Genomic DNA, 21,659 nt, shown 5'->3' with positions numbered 1-21,659 from the left:
TCCAGAGAGCATCATCTCCAGCAGACCCTGACTCACTCAGTGATGACCCTCTGCCCCTGCCATCCTTCTCCTTTCCAGTACATCCATGGATTTCTTCTCCTGCCGTCCCTTTAACAGCAGCAAGAGGGAGCAGAGTGCCTGAACCGGGTCTGTTCCTTGGCACACTGACCAGGGATGAAGCAACACAGGGATGGGAGAACAAAGGGCAGCTTTTGGATGGCTGGATCCATGCCACCACAGCTCCTCTGTACCCTCCTCTTTCATTCACCCTGGCTGGTGGTGAGATGGACAGTGCAAGGAACGAAGGCATGGGGAAGACCCAGTGATGCCAGTGTGGGCTGAGCCTCCTCAGCCTGCGTGCAGGGCTGCCTTCCTCCCCCACAGGCACTGGTGGCCAGGGCAGCAGGTGCACATGGACACAGCTCCATCACTCCAGGCTAAGGGCATGAGTGCCCCTAGAGATGCAGTGGTAACCCAGGGCTCCTACCTGTGAGGATGGAGACGCTGTGGAAACAGCTGTCCAGCTTGCCCAGGAGGATGGAGAGGAAGCTGTCAGCAGCCAAGCCGGTGACGTCCCGCGTGCTCTGGTCGTAGACCACCACATCCTGGTGGTCCTCCGCCTCCACCTGCAGGGGAGTGGCAAAAAACGGGCATCAGAGAAATGGGCTGAGCACTGAGGATTCCACAGCACCGTGGGAAGCAAAGCTGAATTTAGTGGTCACACAAGCAGGAAATTCCAGCTCCACACAATTTCCACAAGCTGGTTTTGACCACCAAATGGAGTGTCCAGCCAAGCTGGGACTGCTCCATGGCTGCAGGTGAACATGTCAGTAGAGGTGCCCATTGCCACATTCTCACCAACAACAAGTGCTTTTGAGCATCCTACCCAAAAGAGGGTCACTCCTCCCCATCACCCACCCTCATCTTGCTGTTACTTAACTGCTTCCCAGAAATCACCACAACTTCTTCCACCACTTCCTCCCCAGCCAACTTTTGCCCTCAGATACTCCTCCTCAGCTTGGTGTCACAGGAACGGGAACACAGGGATTTGGGAGTGGTTCTGCAGGCAGGGGTGCTCCCAGCACAGCCCTAGTACTGTGGCTGGAGTCAGTGGGGGCTGGATCAACAACTCTTCAGGGCTCAGCCTGGGGACACCTTGCCACTACATGTCACCCCAAACCTGCAGATCACCCCTAAGGGCTGAAGGAAAGGGAAAATCTCTTATATTACTTAGTGGATGTTCCAGGTGATGCGCTTTCTTCCTTTTGTAATGTGTGCTGGGACCTGCACACTGCAGGGATAAACTGGGAAGAGCAGAAGGAGCTCCTGGGCTGCTCCCACGTGATTTTACATACCACAAACTGCAGGGATAAACTGGGGCAGGTGGGATAACCTGCAGGCAGGAGTCCCCCCACGCCTGGTGATGACTGGATTGCAATGAGAGCACTCAAGGCACAAACAGATACTCCCACACCTACTTGAAGGTCCATGCACCAAAAGGAGATAAAAATCCTCCCAGAGGCATAGCTCAGCTCATCTGCTGAAGAGCTGGGTGTATGGCACACACCTGCCCTGAGAGCACCTGCCCTTCCAGCCAGCGGGGTAAGGCACATCCATCACATCATGGGAGGAGGAGGAGGCAGCAGCAAGCAGGGAAGGAGGGAATGTGTGCAAGCTGCTCTCTTCTCAGCAGCTAGTGCTGGAGCTGCCCATTGGCCACCCTGTGCCAAGCCCTCTCCAAAATGTCTTTAGGAGACCACTTGAACAAGGTAGCACTCATGGACACCTGCCTCGTTTTGCTGTCTCACTGCCAAGCCCTATCTCACCACTAGAGCAGATTCGCTCAGGGTTGCGGTTATTATTACTGCTGCTTTCACACCCTGCTGCAGGTGCTTCCCTGCTCAGCAACGTGAGCACCATCCAAATAAAGCTGCAGGGAGCAGTGATTTGGCTGAGCTCATCAGATCTCTGCGCCGCAGCGGAAGCCCCGCACCGACAGGAATCCCCGTCGGGGCACCACGCACAGCTGTGCTCCAGGAGGGGGCTCACAGGACACACCTGTCCCCAGCCTGGCACCACGGACTGCAAAGCAAAACCAGCCCCATGGATCAGCAGCTTGACAGGAGGCATGAAAGGAGAGCATAAGAGGGAAGAGAAAAGGACATGGGAATTCTAAAATAAGACACTGAAAAATGACTGGAGCCACCTGAGATAAGCCAGATGAGGATCTACTCCAGCATCTTTTCCTCAGCCAATCCTGACACAGGACTTTTGTGGGAGGTCATCCAAACACAGCTGGAGGGAAACACGCTGGCTGTCAAGCTGGTTCAGAACGGGGAACCTACCAGTCTTCAGCAGCTGCCTAGCCCTTCAAGGCTCCCTAGCACATCCCAAAGACCCAGTTCTCAACCTGAAGTCCCATACCAGCAAAAACATCTTTCACCAAAAGCACAGTGAGGCGGGAACCACTCTGCAGTGAGGCAGGGGCTCATCCCAGCTGCACAGTCCAGGCTGAGGAGGCTGCAGGAGAGATACCAGCTCTGGCTGAGCAGCATTATCCCACAATAGGATTTAGTGTTTGCTCCACACGGGAAGGCTTTGTTTGGGCCATTACTGCAGGGTTGCTGCGCGACGGCAGAGATGTGCAACACAGTTTACATCTTATTAAAGTTATAAGGTTTCACTCAATGTAAATGCCAAACGAGTGTTGGCCTCACATGGCCTGGCTGCAGAAAATAAATACCTGGCTTGCTGGGGTGAGGATACCGGCAGGAAGGTCCTGAGGAGCCCTCATGGAGCATACAAGGATGCACTGGCATCCCAGCTCCTCACCACGAAGGGAAATAAGACACAGACGTTTAATCGAGCACATGGGTCTCCCATTAATCTCATGCCCTCCTGAAATGCCCCATCTCTGGCTTTAAAGATAGGGAGGCTAAAAGCTAACTGGGCAGAGGAGGGTAAAGATGAAGAGATGCTCCATACTAGATTCCTGCTTCTGCCAGGTGCTGGCATAGGACAGAGACATAGCTGAAAACAGAGGTATTCTTCTGAGAAGCAACACTTTCATGGGGGTTGCTGTCACCCCAAAACTGCTGAAGTAACCCCAGGCATCACCCTCCAGACAGGGTCCCCACATCCATGTAGCAAGGGACAGGAGGGCCAAGATGAAGCAAGTCTTTTGGCTCCAGATAGATGTTGAGTGGGGCTTGCAAACCCATGCATGCCTTTGAAAAGCTGCTGGCCCACTCCGGTGCTGGAGGTGCCCCAGAGCAGCTCCCCAAGAACAAACCTCGTCCCTGCTAAAATCCTGGCTGGAGGGATATGACCAACCAGGAGCCAGGACCAACAGCTCCAACCAAACCCCAGCTGAGAGCATCAATTCATTGCCTTTGTGCCAAGCCCTGTGCCTCCCATCACTGTCCCCACATTGGCTGGAGGTAACTCCCACGTGGACATCAGTCCCCAGCACTGCGTGGTTAACACAGCTTGGGTCCCAGCTCTGTCTCTCCCCAGCTGCCAAGCAGGGATAATGATGCTCTACAGGTGATCCAGGCTAAGATAAGAGTGAGCTATTATTATTATCCCAATTACTACTGACATCTCAGTCACGTATTGTTTCAAAACACAGTGAATCACCTCACTGAAACAACAGGGCTTCCATCAACATAAAGAGCAGCCAGGCACAAGGCTCAAAAATAAGCCCCAGCTTACCCTCAAGCAAAACAGCTGCTTGCAGAGCCAAGCCCCTAATGCAAATAAATAAATATTCCCATCACCTGAAGAGACCCTTGTCTTGCCTCAAAGCATGGCTGTAGTTGCTCTGGAGATTGCTCCATTTCAGGAAGTAAGAAATGGTTGAGAGGTGGACTTTCCGGGGGATCTTGAAGAAGTAAAATTTTCAACATTTCCCTAAAGAAATGCTAGTGAAAAACCCAAGCAGGAATTTCCCATAACCTCTGCTCTCCAAACTGCACGGAGGAGCTGAATTATTCCAGTTCTTATTGGAATTTTTTACTGTGAGAGTTTATTATTGTCAGCACTGGGAGAAGGGTTGAAAACCAACCATAACAAGTTATGTTGGTACCATTTCTGTGTGGAGGGAAATGACTGCAAGAGGAATTGCTGCTGCAGCTTTTCCCAGATTGGGCACCATGGGAAGATGGTCCACATGAGGGCTTGGGGAGCAGTGGCTATGGCAGCTGCCACAATCATAGGATCATAGGCATAATTCATTGAAAAAATAAAGGGATTTTAAATGTCTCTGCTTGTTCTTTTCTCCCAAATGGTCCTTTCCTCTCTTTGCTCCAAAAAAAGCCAGGAGCTGCTGCTATCCCACAGCATCACTCCAAACTGCAGCCCACAGAAGCATTGCTAATGGTACCCTTCCTTAACTGCAACACGGAAAAGGAGAGAGTAAGCACTGGGAAAAGCAAATTAGACAAATTCTCCCACCCACCCCCCCGCCAGCACGCAGGCAGAAGGAGCGGCGTTGGCGGCCAGGTGGGGTTTGCTCAAATGCTCTGGCTGTATCAGCCCGTGTCCTTCCCCAGGAGGCAAACAGCTCGCTTAGAGTCGCTGGGATGGGATGAGCAGGTTCATCTCTCTTTGCTGGAGATGAGGAGGAGTGGGACGAGGCGAGGGCTCGGGGCTGCCCTGTGGCTGCCCGGGCAGCCCCGCGTCGCTGCCATCCGCCTTTGTCTCGGCAGCCCCGGCCGGCCGGGAGCAGGAAACAGGAGGAGGGCGGGAGGCCCGTCAGGAGGAATAATGGGGCCGGACAATCGCGCTACTGATGTCACCCTTCCTGCCATCTGCTCCCCAGGCCAGCCGTGCCCCCGCCCCCAGCACCGCGGAGCCAGGGGCAGAGCAGGGCTGGGGGATGTTGACCAGCGGAGGCAGAGGAGGCAGGGAATGACACCGGGTGTCAGAGGCGTAAATCAGCTTTCAGCATCCCCTTCTGAGGATCTGTGCACCTCGAGGTAGCAGCTCACATTGATTTCTCGGGGTCCCAAAATACTGTCTGACTGAAATGGGAGGTAGGGAGAAGGAAAGAGGGTGAGAAGAGAGCTCATCAGCCCAAAATGCAACCACACAAGTGCATGCACAGAAAGGCCTGGACACCCCAAGCCACCGCCACCCCCCCTGCTTTATGCCAGATGAGAATAGGGCAATGATCTCCTCCCAGTATCCCACTCCAGCTTCCCAGGACGAGTGGCTTAACCTCTCAAGGGTGTCCTGAAGCTTAATTAATTCCTGAGCCGCGTGTGTTGGGAGAGCCAGCAAGCCGTGGGCACGGCAGGGGCTGTGCAGAGCAGCAGCAGCAGTGGGGACATGCAGCCTCCTGCCCATGGATGTGGCAGGAGGGATTTCAGCCGCATCCAAAAGAAAAGCAAAAAGGAATTAAAGGCGATGGCAACGCCTCTCTCCTCTTCTCCTAGCATCCCTGGTTACAATCACACCCCCAGCCAGTACGTGGACCATTATGCAATGATCCAGGAGCTGGGAGAAAACGATCCTTCTACGCTCCTTCTATGGGGACAGAGCAGGGAATGCCAGGAAGGCCCAGCCGGCTCCTTTGGGAGCCCACTGCTCCGCTGCAGCTGGCGAGCTGCAGGTTTGCAGGCGGATGGCATCAGCTGATGTTAACTCTTCCACGCTTCCCCCTTCCCTATCATCCTCCTCTTCTTCCTCCCCCTTGCGCATCGCTTGTTCTGCCGCTGCTGCCGCTCCACGTGACAGCGGCCACTGCAGAGGTGACCCTCGCCGGGAGGAGGGCGGCCGCTCCGCTCTCCTCGGAGCTTGCGAAAAACTGATTATTCTGCTTTATTCTCCAGGGGATTTAAGAGCAGCTAAAGCCGTTCAGGAATCAGTCTCTGCAATCCCCTCCGAATCGCCCAGCCCAGAGCATCCCCGAAGCAGATTGGCGCGAGGCCGGCCCCCCCGCACCGCCGGTCCCCTTGATCCCGCGGGCTGATGTCACCGCCAGCCAATGTGGACAGCGGTGGCTCCTCGGGCCGGCGGGGCGGGGGGGGACACACGACGCAGATGGCTCCAGCTGGGCCCAGCATTTGATTAATCGCCTGAATTACCCTCGCTTTGCCATAAAATTACAAGGCGGGAGTGGGGGAACGGTGGGAGAGAACTGGCAGGGCTGTGATGGCAAACCACCCTTCGGATGGTGAACCGTCCGCGGGCTCGTCCCGTGGCCTCTGCGGGATCCGCGGGCACTGCCCTGGGGCAGCATCTCGGCACCCACGGGCACTGCCTTGGGGCAGCATCTCGGCACCCACGAACACTGACCTCGGGCACCATCTCGGCACCCACGGGCACTGTCCCCGGGCAGCATCTCGGCACCCACCAGCGCAGCCCTGGGCCAGCATCTCGGCACCCACAGGCACTGCCCCCGGGCACCATCTCGGCACCCACGGGCACTGTCCCCGGGCAGCATCTCGGCACCCACGGGCACTGCCCCCGGGCACCATCTCGGCACCCACCGGCGCAGCCCTCGGGCAGCAACTCAGGAGGGCACGACCCAGCCCACGGCCCTGCAGGGACACCCGGCACTGCTCCGGCCAGCGCTCCAGCCCAGCTCCGTGGCTCGGAGCCACCTCTATTATTTAACCAGGAGCGATAGAGAGAAGCCTGGGAGAGATAATATGCCATGACACCGGATAAGAGCTTCTGGCGTCACAGGGGAGGAGGATTACATGTCCCTGAATGGAGTTAGAGATGACAGAGGGGAGGGGAAGAGTTTTTAGCAGGGGATTAAGTTTACAGCTCCAGGAAGGCTTTGGGGGGTTGTTTGCTGTCATAAGACAAGTCCTAAAGCTGATATACCTGTTAGACTTGCTCGGGGACGGCTCCTGAAGCAGGGAGCCACGTCAGTGGGGTGAGGGCAATGAACAGGTCCCCGAGGATAGCCCTGAGGCCAAATGAGCTCACACTTTAGCTCTCCAAAGGGTGTCAAAGAGATGCTGGCAGATACCGGGGTCGAGGGATGGAAAGGAAGGATCCCTTAGGCCAGTGTGCATCCCACAAGAGAAGAGGGTGTGAGCACCCACCAGGAAAGGTGAGGGTCAGACCCCTTACCTTCATCTTGGAGGCAGGCTGGATGAGCTCCGTGATGGAGACCTTGTCCTGCTGCAGCCTTCTCTTGACAAGCTTGGAGCAGCAGATGTTGACGGAGCTGAGGACGTGCCAAGAGTTGTACTCCACGAAGGAGCGGCTGTCGATGACCAGGGTGCCCTCGGCTCCGTTCCTCAGGAGGCTGGCCAGCTTCTTGGGGTCCATCACCTTGCGTGGGAGCCTGTCCCCAGCCATAACGGGCCAGTCCCCTCTATGGCAAGTGGGGAGCAAGGGGTGGAAGGGCAGGGCACCCGTGTCCCCAAGGGGAATGAGCGAGGGGCGAGGGGTGGGCAGGGCAGCACCCGTCCTATTCTCCTCACGCTACTAATGCCCAGAGTGCCAACTCATTGTGCTGAACCTGGAAAGAGAAGAAAAGAGACAACAACCCATCAGCTAGGCAGGATGATCTCTGGGTGTCTTCAGAAGAACCTAAGGGTGCAACAAGCCACTCTTTTGAGATGTGTTCTCCCAGCCTGCTGGCACGTGCAAGAGGTTTTCTCTTTGTATTTAATAGCCCTCAGCAGAAGTTTCTTCCATAAATTTGTCTAATTGCTTTTTGAAGTCATGACAGCTTTTAATTTAACAGCACAGTGGCCAGTGGCAAGAAGTAGAATGGCTTGCCAGGTACACTGAAGTCGTCCTTCCCCTGGTTTGCTCCAAATCTGCTAACTGATGGCTCCTCTGGGTGAGCCTTACTGCTTCACCAGAAAACCACACGTGCCTGTTCCCTAATCTTCTCCACAGTTCTTACCACATTTAGACCTAATTTAAGGAGCTTTTCAGATCAAAGCATCTACAGAGCCACCAGTGACACAGACAGACACCTTTTGCCACGCTGGCCAGCCCCGATGTGCCATGTTTGAGAGCCAGGCACATCAGGGACCTGCACAGGGCAAGATGTCACCTCCTTTCCCTGTTTCCAGTCCAACAGCTCCTCACACTCAATTTGCTTTTTCTGACCTCTGCCAAGCCCAGAGCTAATGGTTTCACAGAAGCAGCTTAGCTCAGCTCTAAGGTTCTGCTGCTGCATGGTAAAAGCTAGTTCGGGGCCCATCACACATACCACCAAATCAGGTTTGCTCACTCATGTTCATCACTTCACACTGGATTTTACCTGCCTGTTTATCAGAGCCTGCTCACGGGTATTTTTGCCAGCTTGCCTCCTGGTAAGTCAAGAGAAGACAAGAAATCAAGTTGGCCTTTATTCTGTCTTCAAGAAACAGGCCAGGCATCAAGGCAGAGGTCTGGGAAGTTGTACTTGGACTGAGATGGCCCCAGAGAGCTCTCTGCTTTTCAGCACCTAACTTGCACAGAATTAGAAAGGGGCTTCACATACAGGAGTGCCCGGAATACAAATACCCTGTGTTTCCATCTTAGGAGCTGAGGGGGTTCAAGCCTGGTGCTCTCTGAGGTGAAGAACAAGATTCCTCCATGTCCAGCCCACAAGGTCTGCAAGGATAGCAGGCAGGCTAGGGAGCATTCAGCTGAGGGTGTCCTCTTAAGTTTTAATGGAACACGTCACTGCAAGGATATTTTAATGGCATTAGGTTTTAAAGCCACTGCAGTCATTCAGAAAATAAGCCTGGGCTACTACCCGGCTGCTCCTGTTCTTGCCAGACAGTGTTTTAGAGAGAACCCACAAGCTGCTTCACAGAAGCTTTAATGCATCTGAATTAGGAGGCCTATGAATAACATGCCTGAAAAGGCCAGCGTAAAGATTTTCATTGACCTCTGCAGGATCAGGATTTGGTCCACAGACCAGAGAAGGCTTACGAGTCACTCTGATCCGGGCAAGCCAGCAGGTCCCATGAGCTCTTACACCTGCAGGCACCTACTGCAATGGTAGCTCAAGATACGAAAAAGATGCTTGAGTCAGACACGCTACTGGTGACATGTCAGGGACCTCAGTTAACAGCCACCAAACCTGGAGACACTGCCAGCTTGTAGGAAAAGAATGGAAAGCCACAAAATGTGAGGATGGGGGTTCCAGCATTTCCTCTGGCTCGTGACTCCAGCACTAACAGCCCAAACTTTCCTGGGCTACCAGATCTGCCTCCCAAAGCAGGAGTAGATGTCTCAGGCTTCAGTCCCAGGATCCAAGCTCCCAATAGGAGGCCACATTAGGATGTGCAGTACTTTTCTGCCCTTGTATCACACCCCTGCTGCCTCTGCCAACGTGTTAATACAAATTACGGGAGGGAAAAAAAATCCCCTGGAAGCTGAGATAGTGACAGCCCCTCCTGGCACAAAGCGCTTTGGCAGCCCCGTGGCACTCTGGCACACTGTGCCTGGCCCCACGGAGCGCCCCGCAGCTCCGGGCCACAATTCCAATTAGAGCAGCCCCCTCGGCGGGCACCGGGCGGTCCCCCCGCTGCAGGAACCCCACTCCCCCCAGCTCTCCTCAGGGGGGCTTAAAAATTGAAACAGTTCTAATTAGGGGGTCTGAGGGGGAGCGAGGCTGGCTCCTGCTGGGATATGACACACCTCATTACGTCGCTACCGCCTTGCCAGAAGCCCCCCTGCTGTCCCTTGGCTATAGAGCCAGGGCACTCAGAAAGGATGCAAATTAGCCAGCTTTTCCCCTTAGTCTTCCTTTCACACCCCACTCCCCAAATCACTTTCTGCCTCCCTTACCCATCAGGACACCAGGCTGTGAATGTTTTTTGGCTCTTCCAATTACATTGAAGAAAGAAAAAGGGAGTAGAAAGAGTTGACAGACAAAAAAACCCTGGAATAATACAGTGGCAGAGGGATGAGTGAAGCAGGAGGAAGGAGTGATCCAACATTGCAGAGCTCCTCCGCATATAACATGGTATCCAATCTCCAGTGAGATTGTGAGCAAGGGCTAAACTTTTGGGGTGTCAAACACAGAGGGGTCTAGGAAAGATAGCAGATCCTGATGAACATGAAACTCTTAAGAGAAACCAAGGCACAAGAGGCCTTCACAAAGTTTGGCAGATGACCGGAAGCTTGGGTGGAAGACATCAGAGAAGACAAAGGAGGTTTCCCAAGTCAGCTAATAACCCCCCTCGTGCAGAAGAACCAGATAAACCTCTGCAGGCACATGTGACACATCAAACAGGTCCTACTCCCAGCTCCACCCAAAAGATGTGGGGGAAGGCAGGGCAAGGTTGGTCCATTCTGCCCCTCTTCCCCTTACAGGGGATGGAGTTGGCCAGCTCAGTGTGGTCATGGGGAGCTGTAACCTTGGCATCAGAACCAAGACACGAGGACTTCTCTGTGTAGGTCAGCCAGGTCAAAGGCAGACAAGCTACTTCTCTGACAGCACCTTCACAGCACCTTGCAGGCTGTGTATGAGATGGTCTCTGAGAAGAACCAGCTGTAATGTCCTCATACCTGGGAAGACCAGAGAAGGAGGGAGGATGACTTTCTGCTTCTGCTGAGATGGGTCAGAAGGAAAACTGAGGGAAGAGGCTTAGCCATGGAGCAGTGCTAAACTAAGAGATCTTCTCACCCCAGTGAGAGGAGACCAGGGGAAAAGGTTAACCTGGAACCTAAATTAGGGTTTCAGAAACATAGCTGTGTTCCTCTCTTATCAGTTTATTAAAGCCATCTTAATCTTCTTGAGTGTTCCTGAAGAACATTATCATAATCCTTTAATCCCACCTCTCCCTGGAGTGCCTGTAATGAGGAGATGGGCACATGGCTTAGCTGAATGGGGACAGCCAGCAGGAGAGGCCACACTTCAGCTGAGGGACAGAAAGATGGACAGAGATTAGCAGAGGGCTGGGCCAACTCAATGGGACTCTGTCCCTGGTGTCACCTGCACAAATGCGTGTGTAGGTGAGGGGAGCTGGCCACACGAGTCACAAGCATGGCAGAGGTGCACACAGCGCACAAGTGTTCAGCCTGGCTGTGACCTTCTGGGCAGGCCAGGCAAGAGAGCAAGAAAACACAGGATACACCTCAGCCTGAGTCTGTCCATGTGGCATGAGAGACCACAGGAACTCATCCCTGTGCTGGCCCAACACAGATCACCCAGATGGAGGCCACTTCCCTCAACTGCTCATCTTGCACAAGGCCCCAGCTGAGAGATGTGGTATGGGAAGGGTGCAGATCTGGTTTCTCTTTTACTGGAGACTTCAGCTGGAAGGACAGGCAGCAGGTCTCTACAGCAACCCCAAACCTCACTAACCAGCAGGTCCACTCCTTGCACCAAGCTGGTGTTGTGTCCTGGAGAGCTCCACCCTCCACAGGCAGCCCCACCAAGGAGATGCTCCCCCCACTGCCACAGGAGGCCAGCCTTGCTGCAGGAACACATTCCCACCATGCCTGTGAGACTGCAGCTACAGCAAGCCCCATGTGATGCTCATCCCAGGAGCACACTCTTCTGGTGGTGTCTCCATTTTGAGTTTACCAAGGGATAAGAGGACCACAGGCAAACATTTGTTTATTTGTCCCCAGTAATCTGAAAGCAGCCACTCCTGAAGAACTGCCACCTCCACCAAGGACTCACTGGCACTGACCCAAGTGATTTGGCTTTTCCCCTCACAGCCTTGGGGGTTGGGGGAAATATCTGTGCCTTGTGAGCCTGGCCAGGGCTCCTCCATCCATCCAGGTCAGCCCTGCACCAGCCTCAGGCTCACTGCTGGGATGCTGGCAGGACCCCACTGGATCCCAGCTCTCTAGACACATCCTAAGATGCAAACCACAGCAGTTTTTCCAAGCCCCACACCCTTTTTCCATCCTCATCCCTTCATTTCTTTCAAGTGCTTCAGCATTTAGCAAGCTCCCCTCGGCTGGCTCATGCTGTTTGAGGGATTCCTAAATCACAGGACCATTACTAATTATTATTATTATTTTGCAGCAGCAATCAGGGACGCGAGGCTCATTAACAAGTTAGCACCTCTGGTTTCCCTGGAAACCCGCAGCTGCCAGGCAACGGCAGCTCTCCGGCCCGAGGCGATGCCACTGCAGCGCCTTCAGCTCATTGCCAGAAAGATGCTGCACGGGTTGATGAACCCGGCCTCGCCAATGGGATGAGGTTAGAAAACTCCAGGATGTGTCCCCTGCTCCACCCTATCTGCTGGGAACCTCAGCCCTTCTTCCCGATCCTGTTCTGCCACTCGCAGCATCACGAACTGCGCAGTGGCTCCTCCCTCCCGGCGAGCCATGCAGGCTTTCTCCAAGGGCGAGGAATTTGGAGCATAATCATTCCCCAGAGTAACAGTGGGACAAAGCTGTCAGGTGCCTGCAGCAGCCGTTTTAGAGGTGATGTAACTGATGACGATTTCTCAGCAGTTACTCGAGGTCCCTTTAAGAGGCAGCACAAAAGATTTCTCTGCTTGACGATGGAAAAATGGAGTGGTGGTTGTTTTTTTTTTTTCTTTGCTCTTTAAAAGGAGGCTGGGAAACACCACTAACCACATCCACTAACTTAGACACAAAATTTGCTTGTCCACCTTTCCCTAGTGAATCTCAAGGATTGGGACGAATGACATCTCCCAAGCCCCAGCAGTATGGGGATGTACGGCAGATGGGCAGTGACTTTCCTGGTGCCAGTGAAGCCAAGTTGAGATCCACTGCTCTTTCCTAACCCCTGCCACCCACATGGCAGACAGAGGACTCCCCCACAGCCTCATCCACACCGATCTTACAACCCCATCTTGGATCCCTGAACACCCCAGGCACATTCCTCCTGGGACAAGAGCTCCTGCGCATGCCTCTCCATGCAGAGAGCACTTCAGGAAGGAGGGAAAGGGCAGCATTCTCTTTTTCCCACAGCATAGCAGCCGGAGGCAGCCACTGCACTTTTGCCAGCGTTTCAAGCTCGCTGATCTCATGATTTCTTTAATTTTTTCTCCTCCTTTCTACACTGCAGTCTCCTTTCAATTCCTGTAGGCTGGAAGCAGCATGCCAGGGAGCCCTGCAAGGAGCTGCATGCAACCAAACAGCACCCACTCGCCTCCCTGCATCTCCCACTGCCCTCCCCTCCTGCACCCTGCGGCCCAGAAGGTGTTTTCCACCAGAGGACGTGGCTGAAGGGCCAGGATGTCCTTCAGCAAAGTGCCAGATGGTGCAGTCACACTGGACGAGGGACGTGGCGTGCAGCCACGTGGCAGTGCTGGTGTGGTGGTGCTCAGCCTTGGGTACGTGGCTGGTGGCATGGGACAACTCAGGGACAAAAGGGGACAGGCTGTACCCAGCTGCCAGGGGAGTCATTCCCATGCACCCTCAGCCCACAAGGCAGATTGGCTCTCCTGGCTGCAGTTAAGACAAGCAAAGGGGTCCTTCATCCTCTCTCACCACCTGATGCTGTGCCAGCAGCTTTGGATGGGTTATGACTGCAAATGTAATTGCCTCTCAGCTTGTTTCCACCGAAAAATTGAAGTTAAGGATTTATAGACTGGCCACTCCCAGAAAAATTTCTGACTGCAGTCATGATAGTCAATCTGGAGATCCGGTCAGGAAAAGCCAACGGGGACAGCAGGGAGAGGGATTTGGCTGGAGTCTAGATGACAAGGGCAGTATCTCCTCCTCTTAGACTTGTGCTTTTAACATGATTTATATGGTTTTCCCCTTTAGTATAAAAACAAGCTTTCATTTGAAAGCCTACAAAAGGCAAGACCAAAGGTTATCCATGACCAGCCAGCCATTTCATCACCACCTTTGCCCATGCTGAGGATATTGCTCCCAAGCACACTGCTTTCTAATACCAAAGCTATCCCATTTCCATTCTCACCCTGCCAAGCTGAGAGCTGCCACGTTCTCAGACCTAAAAGCACCTCCTGCTTTGAGCAGCTTGGCACACATCACAGAGGACATGTCATGATGGAGAAGAGAAACCTAGTCCTGCTGATCTTCAAGGGCCCTTGCTGCCCACTGCCTGGTATCCCATCATGTGCTGCATGACCCCTGAGCCCAGCAGGTTTATCCTGGGGATAAGGTCCTTCTTTGCCTTTTTACAACAAGAGCAGACAGAGGCAGCCCAGAAAGGTATGGAGCGAAATAGTTCTGCAGGGCTGGTCTGCCTCTCTCATCCCAAGGCAATAAACACCATAAATACCTGCTGGGTGCATTTGCAGTCCCCTGGAGAAAGGGTCTCCAGGACCTGGGTCCTATTTTCCCACAACACCCACACACCAAGTGAAAGAAAGCACAGGATTAAGCTGTGGCTCTTCAAAGCTGCAGATAAATATAGCATTTCACTTCTTAAGCACAATCCCCAGTGACAGGAACTTGTCCATCTCAGCAGAGTGCTGGGGACAGTCACAGGTGAGGCCAAAGCGAGCACCCAGCACACACAGGGGCAGTCACTATCCTGTGCAGTGACTAATGACAGTGGCTAATGCCAGTGCAGTCTCACTGGGCCCCCATATTCAAGTGAGAAATAGAAGCCCTGCCTCCCTGAAGAATAATGATGTTCCTTTCTGTCGGGTTGTCTGCAGTTTCTGGTGAGTACCAGTGCAAACTGAGGTGCACATCCCAGCACAGATCCGCAGCCAGAAAAAGCCAATGCCCAGTTTTGCCTCCCTATTCCCACAAAACTGTGAACCTCCCTAGAAGATCCAGAATTCAATGCAAATGCAAGGGGCTATGTTGTTGCCATGGGATGGAGACATTCCCCAGGCCAGCAAACACATTTCACAAGAGTTTTCTGACCTTCATGGCTTCATGGCTTGCTGAATTTTCTATATGCATACAATAGCCAAATTGCTGATGGCTTTGGGACGAATTAGCACGTGCCAGCTCAGGTTCTACTTTCTACCACAGCCCTAACAAGGAGGCACCAGCTCCTGAGTTTTGGAGGATTACCTTTCTCTAATAAAAAACACACAAGACAGGCAAAGCCCAAGATAATGCTCCTGCCCTGCTCTTCTCCTTTTCCCTTGGGGGCCATGATTCATTACCAGCTGGTTTTGTTCTTAATCTGAGGTGACACAGGGGTGAAACAAAGTGATTTGCAGGTCTTCCTTCATCCTCTCCACCGCGTTGAGCCATGGCTTGCTGGTCAGATGCCACAGCTCTTCATGTATGAAATAAATCCTGCAGCCTGGTCTCCTGACTGAGAGCTGGGTATTGCAGCACTTTGTAACACAGGTCTTCTCTCTGAATCCATATTATCACTGCTGCTGTGGGTGGCAAACTACATGGATTCAATTTCTGGAGGAAACAGACAGCAGTATTCCCCTCACCAACTCCAGGCAGGTGTTAAGCATGACATATATGTGCACTTTAACCCCAGTTTCAAAAAAGCCCCAGAGATATAGCATGACATCCACCCAGAGATTAAACATCCTCCAACTCATCTCCACGCCAGCAGGTCTCACTCAGCCCTGCTTCTGAGCCTGCAAGTGACAGCTGGGGTGATCACACCAAGGCCTGCTCCTTTTGGGCTGGCTGACCACCAGCTAAGACCAGTTCAGACACCCTCACCTACCCACCTGTCCTGCTGGACTCCAACAGAGCTCACCCTTGTCTTTGCATCAGGTACTGCTGAATGAACCTTGCTCAGGTGCCAGACAAAGAGGCAGCCAAGCTCAAAGCAGAAGGGATTGTGAGGGTGACACAGAATTAACAGGCATCAGCATTCAGCAAGCAAGCGGAGAATGCGTCAATCTATTTTTAATGGTACAATGAGAGTGCTTTACAAAAGGATGTGTCTGGGGAGATTCTGCCCAGTCAGAGATTTGCATTCGGGTTTTTTTGCAGCAATCAACTTCCCTCAATGTGTGGGATGCATTTTGTCTCTTCACCACCCCACAGAGCAATTCAGAGGGCCCTGGCTCAGTTTTGGCTGGAGGCTCATCCCTCTGGGTCACCTTCCTGCCCTGCTGCATCCTTCTGACTTTCCACCAGAAGACGTGAACCTGACGTGAGCAGCAGGTAAGGTGTACAGGACAGGTCCAGGCTTCTTTGGCTTCTGGGTGTCAGCCCTGCTGAGCCAGTACAGCTGCTGGGGACATCTCTGCGAGGTGCCCGACAGCAGCAAAGTGGTTAACATGGCTTCTCATGGGCAGGCTCCAGTCAGCAGTGCTGGCACCCTCTCTGCACCAGCCCTCCACTCAGCAGCCTCAAGCGCCAAGCGAGGCTCCGGCTGCGCCCGTCCGCTCCCCACGCAGGGCTGCCGGCCAAGGCAGTGAGGATGGCATGAATAACTCCACTCAAGCCACGGCTCGAGGAGGACCAGGCTGCCATTGCAAGCTTGGAAATGAGGGTTGTTAGAGGCAACGCAAAAACAATCAGATGTTGTAGACACTTCTTGGTTGCTTCTTTTCAGCAGAGACGGAGGGACCCTCTTTGTCTGGAGGGTCTGGATTTCAATGGGAGACGCGTGATTCACGCAGGCACAGGTTTAACGTGTGGAAAGGGCTTGACTTACTCAATGCAAAAAACCTGCAGTGCCCTAATAGACTGAAATTTCTCCCCGAGCTTCTGCTGCATCAGCTGAATTACCATGTGTTAGCTGTAGACAGCAGAGCTCCTCAGAGAACTAAATCCCCTATTAAAAAGCTGAAAAGAGGCGAGCTGAAAAGCCGGGATGCAGGCACACTGCGCACCTCCGTGCCGGATGAGTAATGTGGGTTGACAGAGACGGACCGGAAAGACGCACTGCATCATTAGCAGGGCTGGAGGACGTGGTGGGGGACAGCATGCTAGGGTCATGCTGTCACTGGAGCCTCCATGCATGATCAAAGCAGTGGTCCACCTCATTCATGTCCCCTCACCAGCACTGCCTAATAACAGGTATCCTACAAAAGCCTGGGAGAAGCAGGGCGGTGGGTATTTATGGACTAGTCATGCAATAATTTAGGCTTAAAGGGACCTCAGCGGTTCAGCTGGTCCAACCCCTCTCTCCCTTAAAGGAGAACGAGCATCAACACCAGAACGGGTTGTCTTGCCCTTCTGGTTGCCAAATGACTTGTTCCCAGTCATCAGTGGTCTCAGAAATAATGTGACCCATAACTCAGCATGAAGAAACCCTACACAGAGAGCCTCTTTTGCAAACTGCTAGAGGACCTTGAAGGACTCTGGAGAAATTCCTGAAGAACACAAGATCTCTGACCCAAGAAAAGGCTTTATTTAAAGAAAATACAGTAAAAGCAGACAAGACATATATGCACATATTAGGGAATCACGAGCGTTTTCCACACACAAAAACAACACGGAAAAAGGCATAAGAGGAGTGTGAAGAAGAGGAAATCAAAGAAGGATTTCTGGCCCCAGATAGGTTCCTGGGAGTCTCTTAAGTTTAGGCTTAGTGCACACAGCCCCTGCATTTCTGTCCTGTTATTGCTCCCTGTTTACAACAGGAGACTCAACGTACTGGATCAGCTTCCAGTGAGCACCTCCAGGTTCTCCTCTGAACCCAGCCTGTGCTACCACTTCACCTTTTTTCTGAAATGCTGATCCTTCCATGACACCATGCAAACAATACCCATTGCTTTGGGAAACTGGAGATCCAAAGCACCAGAACCAACCCCACAGAAGCCCTGGGCAAAGCAAGGAAAGAAGCCTCCTGCACATCAGCCCAGATTAACTTGTCCAGCTGGGTCTAGAAAGCCTCAGAGGAAGAGCCAAATAGCAGAGAAGTGGAGCTGGCCATCCTACAGGAATCATGGCAGTCTGCAGCACAGTCTGAGCAGGGCTCTGTGCTGTGCACAGTACCCCAGTGTAGCCCACCTTACTCTTCATCTCCTTTCTTGAAGGGAGATTGTTGAGAACCAAAGGAGTGTCTTGGACAGCGTGGACCCAAAGGTTTGGGGCAAAAAGTCTAGAAACATCTCTTGGAAGAGAAAGAGATGTTTTCCTCTCCATGACCTCAGGCTAAAGAGGAGACAGGGTGACCAAGGCACTGACCATGACCAGAGCTTGGTATGTTCCACCATGGTCTCAGCTGCTGGCTCACTTCTGGCAAAACAACTGTGCCATGCGGATGGGACACATGTCACGGTCTCCCCCTCCATCAGATCAGCAGGCAAAGCCATCACTGGGGTGCACTACACCACTCACTGCCCCCGCAGGAACCTGCACCACCACTGATCATACCACAAGCTCTGCCTGGCTTTGACAGCAGCCCTGACACCAGCGGTGCATGGCATCCTGGCACAGTCAGTTTTTACCCTCCCTCACTCTCCCCTGGCTGCCTTATAATCCTGCACACAGAAGTACACCCAGGTCTCCTGAGCAAGCTTGAGAAAATCTTGAGCACAGAGCTTGTTTAGCTTCTTATCTGATGAATGCTCCCAGGCCACTCATCTCCCTTCCAATTACGTCAGGTGCTCCTTCCCACTGGCATCAGTCGGGACAGGTGTATCTTCAGAGTAGAAATGTAAGGCTTGAAAAACAGGTTTTAAAACCCAGAGGGCATGGGGATGCAGAGGAGTGTCAAAGCTTTCCCCACAGTATGACTGCATTGCCGCTCTGGCTGCAGGAGTTTCTCTGCATAGCAGCAAGGAAAAGAGTGCAGGGAGACCCAGAGACCGTGAGCACCTGGGAATTTCTGCAACCACCTCCCCCTTAACACTGCCATTAAACACATGGCAGAGGGTAAAACAGGCTACAGACTCTCCCTGTCTGTCCTACTGGGAGAGAGGAGTCAGCAGCCACAAGCTCCTTCTCTTCATCACCTCCTTCTCTACCAGATCCAGTTTGCTGGCACAGTTTCAGTATGATGGCAGTGTCCTATGAGCCTGCACCATAAATCAGGGCTGCCAAATGCTGGAGCACCTCCTTTTCCTCCTCCCATTCTTGATAGTGTGAACATGCTCTGCACCTGACTGTGGCCAGGGCTTTGGGAGCTGAGCTGTGCACCACAGAAATTAACCTCTGATCCCCAAGAAAAGCCTTGTTTAAATGCAAGGAAGCAAATCCAAAGAGGAAAAACCGTCATCCCCCATGCAGATTACAGCAGCTGGTGCAGAGGTAAGGGGTAGGGATGGAATGGGGACTCACTCATACTCATGTCAAGAGAAGTCACTTCACAAATACAGAGGCACAATGGGTTTCCAGCCTTTTGGGGGGTTTCCAGCCTGTGGAGATTTCCTAGGGGAGGACAGGGTTGCACAGGAGAGAAGAGAGTTTTCTCCCACCTCTTAAGATCCAATTTGGCAGCATGGGACAGACACTACTGCTTAGTCCTACCCAGCCCTCAGGGGTGTTTTTGTAGTAAAAGTGACGTTGCATTTAATATTAGGTGAATATAAGCTCTCCAAAGGTTCAGTGGCTTTCTCAGTGAGGTACCTGGCAGCCAGCAAAAAGACACTGCAGACAAACATGGTGCAGTATTTGCAAGAATAATCTCCATGCAGAGTCCCCAGTGAACGCTCCTAAGGACTCTGGCCACTTTGCTCAGCTCTCCCAAGCTTAGCTGAGGATAGACTTTAAAGAACAATGCTAGATCCAGGTTCTCCTTACCTTGTGTCTAAGCAAGGACAACTGAAAGCCACAGGAGGACAGTCTGTTGGGTTAGAAGACTTTTGGTGTGAGCTGCTGACATCTCTGCTTGGAAACCTTCCAGCCTCAGGTTTGAGCCTCTCAATTGTGTTGCCAATAGACCAAGGGCAGGAATTTCTGCGTGCTGCCATTGCAAAGAGGCATGTGGGCATCCCTGGGCTGCTCACACTCTCGCCTGTCTACTCTTGTCCCAGCCATTTAGACAATCCTGCACATCCAGGCTCTGCCACTGTGGCTGTGCCATGCAAAATTTGGGACGAGACACCTGCAAAGTCCTTGAGGGTGTTTTAAAATCCCAAATACGCTATAGCCAGGAGGATTTTCTTGGTGCTACAGCTTATTTCGTTTCGGGAGCTGTTACAAGCAAAATCAAAGCGAGTGCAGGAACCGCCATGCAGACCCAAACCCCAACAAACCTCTTATGCAGAGAGAGTCCTCCCGGCACAGCCGCCCTCCGACAGCGCGAGCAGAGGCACACAGAGGCAAGGCCAGACCCAAAAGCACCGATTCCTCCCGAAAACAAAGCTCTCCACAGCCGCCTTTGGGCGCAGGCAGCCGTGCACCCAGCCTTTGCCTCAGCGCAGGGGGATGAGACAATGCAAGCCAATGTCAAACACTGCTCCACGGGCAAGCTGCTCTCAAGGTTATCATGGCCCCTGCACTGCCAGGTGCAATCCTCAGCGCTACCTGCTCGGATATCCTCACCCTTTCCTGCAGGAGAGGGGTCTGCCTTAGTCCCCAAATCACAGGGAGATGGAACCTCTGGCAACCATTCCCAACGCATTCGTCATCGCCAGCTGCTTGGGACAGGGATGGTCTCTCCTACATATGCTTATGCAGCACCCAGCTCCCACCAGGGAGCTGTGGATAACTACCGCAATACGAGGGATAAACGCATCCATGCCTAGAAAAATCCAAATATCCCTATCAGAACAGCACTGCACCGCGTTCTTCCTTCCAACGAAACCGCAAATTACTGACCTGTGCACAGAGCTCCCCCAATGCAAGCTGAAGCACTGACATCAGCTTTTGCTGTTGCTCAGGAATTTAATTCTGGGGGAGGAGAAAAGGGAGGGGGGAGCAGGAAGGAGAAGGAACTTATTTATCAATAAGGGAAATAAACAGGAATCTTTAAAAAACAACGCTCAGCACAGAAAGCAACATTTACCACTATATAATGATTGAGGGTGTGTGGGGGGTGATCAATCGGTCCAGGCACATTAGGGGAGATGGAGAGGGTTTTTTTAAACGAGCAGCTTAACTCATTAATCGCGAGCAGCGCCTTTGGAGCCGCAGCAACGAAGTCTTGCATGAAAACCCCCGCTGCTGAACACATGCCGGCTTCGTTTAAACGCCAAGGACACAGGGCGACACTCCAACCTCTTTCATCATCAGAAAAACCACAGCGCTGTTAACACCGCTTCCCCAAACACCAGCCCTGAGCCCCGCCAGAAAACCCCTGCACCCGCGACCCCCGGCCCGGCAGGACAGCGGCGATTCCCCGGAGCTTCCCAAGCCCCCTCCTCACCTGCACCACGGCCGCCCGGCAAGCGCGCACCGCCAAGGCAGGGTGGGATTTCCACCGCCCCCCCGCCCGAAAACAAGCGCAGCATCCCCGACATGCGCGGCCGCGGAGCGCCAGCCCACCCCCCCCCCCCCCCCCCAGCCCCCGCTTCTTTCCCCAATCCCCGCCGTGGGGCTGCTCCCTCCCCAGCCCCGGCACTTCACACGCATCATTCTGCCTCGCACCGGAGCCGTTCCAGCGCTCACGGCCGCGGAGCGCTGTTCCTAGTGCGCACACACACGCACATATACCGGCACATGCTGTCGCGCTGTCCGCCGCCTCAGGGCGCGATGCCGGCTCCGCTCCCCACACTGTGCGGGCGCCCCGCACCGCCCCCCGCGCCCCCCTCCCCGCCTCCCCCGGGGCGCTCGGCCCCGTCCCGCACGGACACGGCGCGGACGCGGCGGGACGCGCACTGACCCGGCGCGGCGGGCTCGGCGGCCGCCCCGCTCCGCTCCGCGGGCTGTCCGCTGGCGCGGCCGCTGCCGGCGCCGCAGGGCCCGCATGCCCTGAGGGGCGGGCGGGGGGGGCCCGCTCCGCGCTGCTCCGCGCT

At 53.7% G+C, this 21,659-nt stretch overlaps 1 protein-coding gene across 2 annotated transcripts in view; it reads right to left on the bottom strand.

Moving 5' to 3' along the window:
• Positions 1-21,659, bottom strand: part of DUSP8 (dual specificity phosphatase 8) — a 40,939-nt gene extending 19,280 nt beyond the window's left edge. Inside the window, exons 1-3 of one of the 2 annotated variants that reach the window (XM_036383574.1) lie at positions 21,527-21,659; positions 7,090-7,483; positions 488-626 (exon numbers count right to left, since the gene is read on the bottom strand). In XM_036383574.1, the coding sequence (XP_036239467.1) occupies positions 488-626; positions 7,090-7,320 (370 nt within the window). In that variant the 5' untranslated portion in view covers positions 7,321-7,483; positions 21,527-21,659. Of the gene's footprint in view, positions 1-487; positions 627-7,089; positions 7,484-21,070; positions 21,089-21,526 lie in introns of those variants that run through there. The other variant, XM_036383575.1, reaches the window with a different exon arrangement.

Source organism: Molothrus ater, chromosome 6, assembly GCF_012460135.2.
Source record: "Molothrus ater isolate BHLD 08-10-18 breed brown headed cowbird chromosome 6, BPBGC_Mater_1.1, whole genome shotgun sequence".
In the NCBI taxonomy this organism is placed as follows: domain Eukaryota; kingdom Metazoa; phylum Chordata; class Aves; order Passeriformes; family Icteridae; genus Molothrus; species Molothrus ater.
Note: the sequence above shows the minus strand (reverse complement) of the source record. Positions and strands in the feature narration are given on the sequence as shown.